Genomic DNA, 2,511 nt, shown 5'->3' with positions numbered 1-2,511 from the left:
GCTGAGGACCTCTACGGCAATACAAGAAACTGCCTCCGTGCGCCTTCTGGTTTGTCGTCTGTACAGTCGTTGGTGTGCTTAGCTTAATGGGTGGCTTGACCGCGCCATGTCATCATCCTCTTATCGTCTTGGTCTGGTAATACGGCTGTTTTAAGCATCAAAAGCTGTTTCAACCAGTTACAATGACATGTTGTGCTGTGTTGAATCAGTGTCGCATCAGTCGGTGTTGCAAATATAGTCTGTCGAAGTTGATCCGCGTTTACCGTTCACCTCTGCTTAAATATAGTAAATAAGTTTGCGGGCGGCTGTGCGAACGCGCACATGGGTCCGACAGGCGACCGTTTTATAAAAGTAAGATGGATCCCTCTTTTAAACAAATGTTCGAAGCCGAAGCGGGTCGCTTCCATATGTGGCGTGGGTCGTCAGCGATTTGGGGGGCGCGGACGCCTTGTTGGGCAGCGTACCGGGTGGAGTCGCGATTTGATGGAAATCACTAATACGGAGTGCATACCAGACGGAGAGACGGAAATATCGCCAGACAACAATCCATCTTCCCGGGCACATAATGAACCACCTGAGCCGAGGTCGGCCACCCAAGGTGAAGAGTGGGTTTGTGAAGTCAGACGGAAAAGGCCCAAAGTCGCGGCTGAGGGTGATTTATTGTCAGTGGCGCGACAGCGACAACATAAACATATGGCTTCGCCTTGTCGCTTTCAAGACATCTGTTCAGAGATTGTTGTCGAACGAATACACCATGGATCGGAATAATCAGCTTGTACGCAAGTATCGTCAGGATCGCAGTCACAGTAGCTAGATATTTTTCCACCGATGCAACAGCCTCTAAGGAACAGAGTCACTGATGAATAACTAGTTACTTTGTGCTTCGTTTTGAAAGTACATTTGACAAACGTGTTGATCGGCTTTCAAAATCTGCTGCTGCCTCTCCGACACCGACACCGCGCTGGCTTATCTTGACCGCGAGCACCAGCGACGCGACCGCAGTGTCGTGACGTCAGAAGCGTCAGGTGGCGCAGGTGCAGTGCCCGGGGGCACGCCGCTGTGTGGCCAACCCGATCACGGCCGGCTTGGCAGGGACCACGCCGCTCAGGCGCTACACTCCACAGGACGCTCCATGTTGGCGACGCCGGCCGCTGGGGGACAGCCGCCCGGGAACCAGGCCGCGGCTCGCGCCGGACGAGCCGTGCCGGGCGGACGGAAGCCGTACAGGCGCGCGCGAGGCTCAGCCACGGTCGGTCGCCCAGGCGGTACGGTGCTTGACAAATTAGCGAAGGCGCCAGTGTGGGATCTGCAGACTGCGCCTGCGTGCCGGTGGAGAGATCCCATCTATCCACGCCCCCGGGCCTTGAGTGACAACAGCGGACGTGGTCCGTGGTCCGTCCGCACTTTTTCCTTCACCCGGCCCACTCACGATGGCAGTGAAGCGACATCACACAAAGTTTGACGTCACAATGACGACTGCTGCAGTAAAATGAATGGGCTTTGGGCTGGTAAGGAACGTTATGGGATGAGCAGATGAATGATACAATACCCCTGTAAACTGATATGGTTGCAGTAAGGTGCGCCATGCGCAAATAGCAATAGCAATTGAATTTGGCAATTGGCAGAAATGGCAATTTGCAATTGCAGGGTCAAATGATTTCGTGATATTGGTTGAGGCTTATCGAAAGCATATCCGTTTCTATCGATTATTCTATTCCACATTCTACTACCCCTCTTCTATTCTAAATTATATTATCCTATTCCATTCCTTACTCTGTCATCCTATTCTATACTGTATCTTGCCATGCTATTCTATTGTATATTCTATCTTTTTCTGTATATATTCTACTATCTATCAAGTTCTGTCTTGTACTATCTTATACTGTTCTATATTTCAATTCTATCGACAGAGAGCAAAACCAGAAAGAATCAAAAATGTTTTCTGAATGACTCTGGAAACGCTGGCGCTGATCAGCCTCTTTGATTCCGTGGAGGCGGAACAAGCCTTTGATGGCAAAATTCTGCGCAGCCTTCTGACCTGAAGAAATTTTATTCGAGGTTATCTGTTGTGGGTAAAATGATCGCTATGTTTCGTCCCACTGGTCTTGGTTCGTCGGCCGCGGTTTATGCTCCCGTTTTCCCTGGGGTTTCACGGGGTCTGAAATGCGGAAACAATGCGCTATAGCCCAATGTTGCCGTTTCAATACGCTTTTTAAGCTGCTCGAAAGCGGCAGGAAGGCTAACATGTGTAAGGCTTATCCTGGGGGCTGGCTTGCTTCCAAGAACGCAGTAAAGCATGCAATATTGATCACTCCAATAGAAAATTACCCTGTCCATATTTCAGATGCAGGTCGTTCGCGTCCAGAAGTTTCCGCCGTGGACGTTATGAAGGTCGATGGGCTGCACCACAGAGCGGTGAATTAACGGACGTTTGATATTCAGTCCTCTTCCAGGTACATCTCGACATTATCATAAATTAATTTGGCTGATATGTGGGCTTCCGATGGCTTA

At 50.2% G+C, this 2,511-nt stretch overlaps 1 protein-coding gene across 1 annotated transcript in view; it reads right to left on the bottom strand.

Annotated features, from left to right (window-relative positions):
* Positions 1–1,104: 1,104 nt before the first annotated feature.
* Positions 1,105–2,511, bottom strand: part of LOC119099675 (pro-interleukin-16-like) — a 20,796-nt gene continuing 19,389 nt past the window's right edge. Inside the window, exon 4 of the mRNA XM_037222739.1 lies at positions 1,105–1,151. Coding sequence (XP_037078634.1) covers positions 1,105–1,151 — 47 coding nt within the window. The remainder of the gene's footprint in view (positions 1,152–2,511) is intronic.

Source organism: Pollicipes pollicipes, unplaced genomic scaffold (assembly GCF_011947565.3).
Source record: "Pollicipes pollicipes isolate AB1234 unplaced genomic scaffold, Ppol_2.1 Scaffold_4881;HRSCAF=5763_pilon_pilon_pilon, whole genome shotgun sequence".
In the NCBI taxonomy this organism is placed as follows: domain Eukaryota; kingdom Metazoa; phylum Arthropoda; class Thecostraca; order Pollicipedomorpha; family Pollicipedidae; genus Pollicipes; species Pollicipes pollicipes.
Note: the sequence above shows the minus strand (reverse complement) of the source record. Positions and strands in the feature narration are given on the sequence as shown.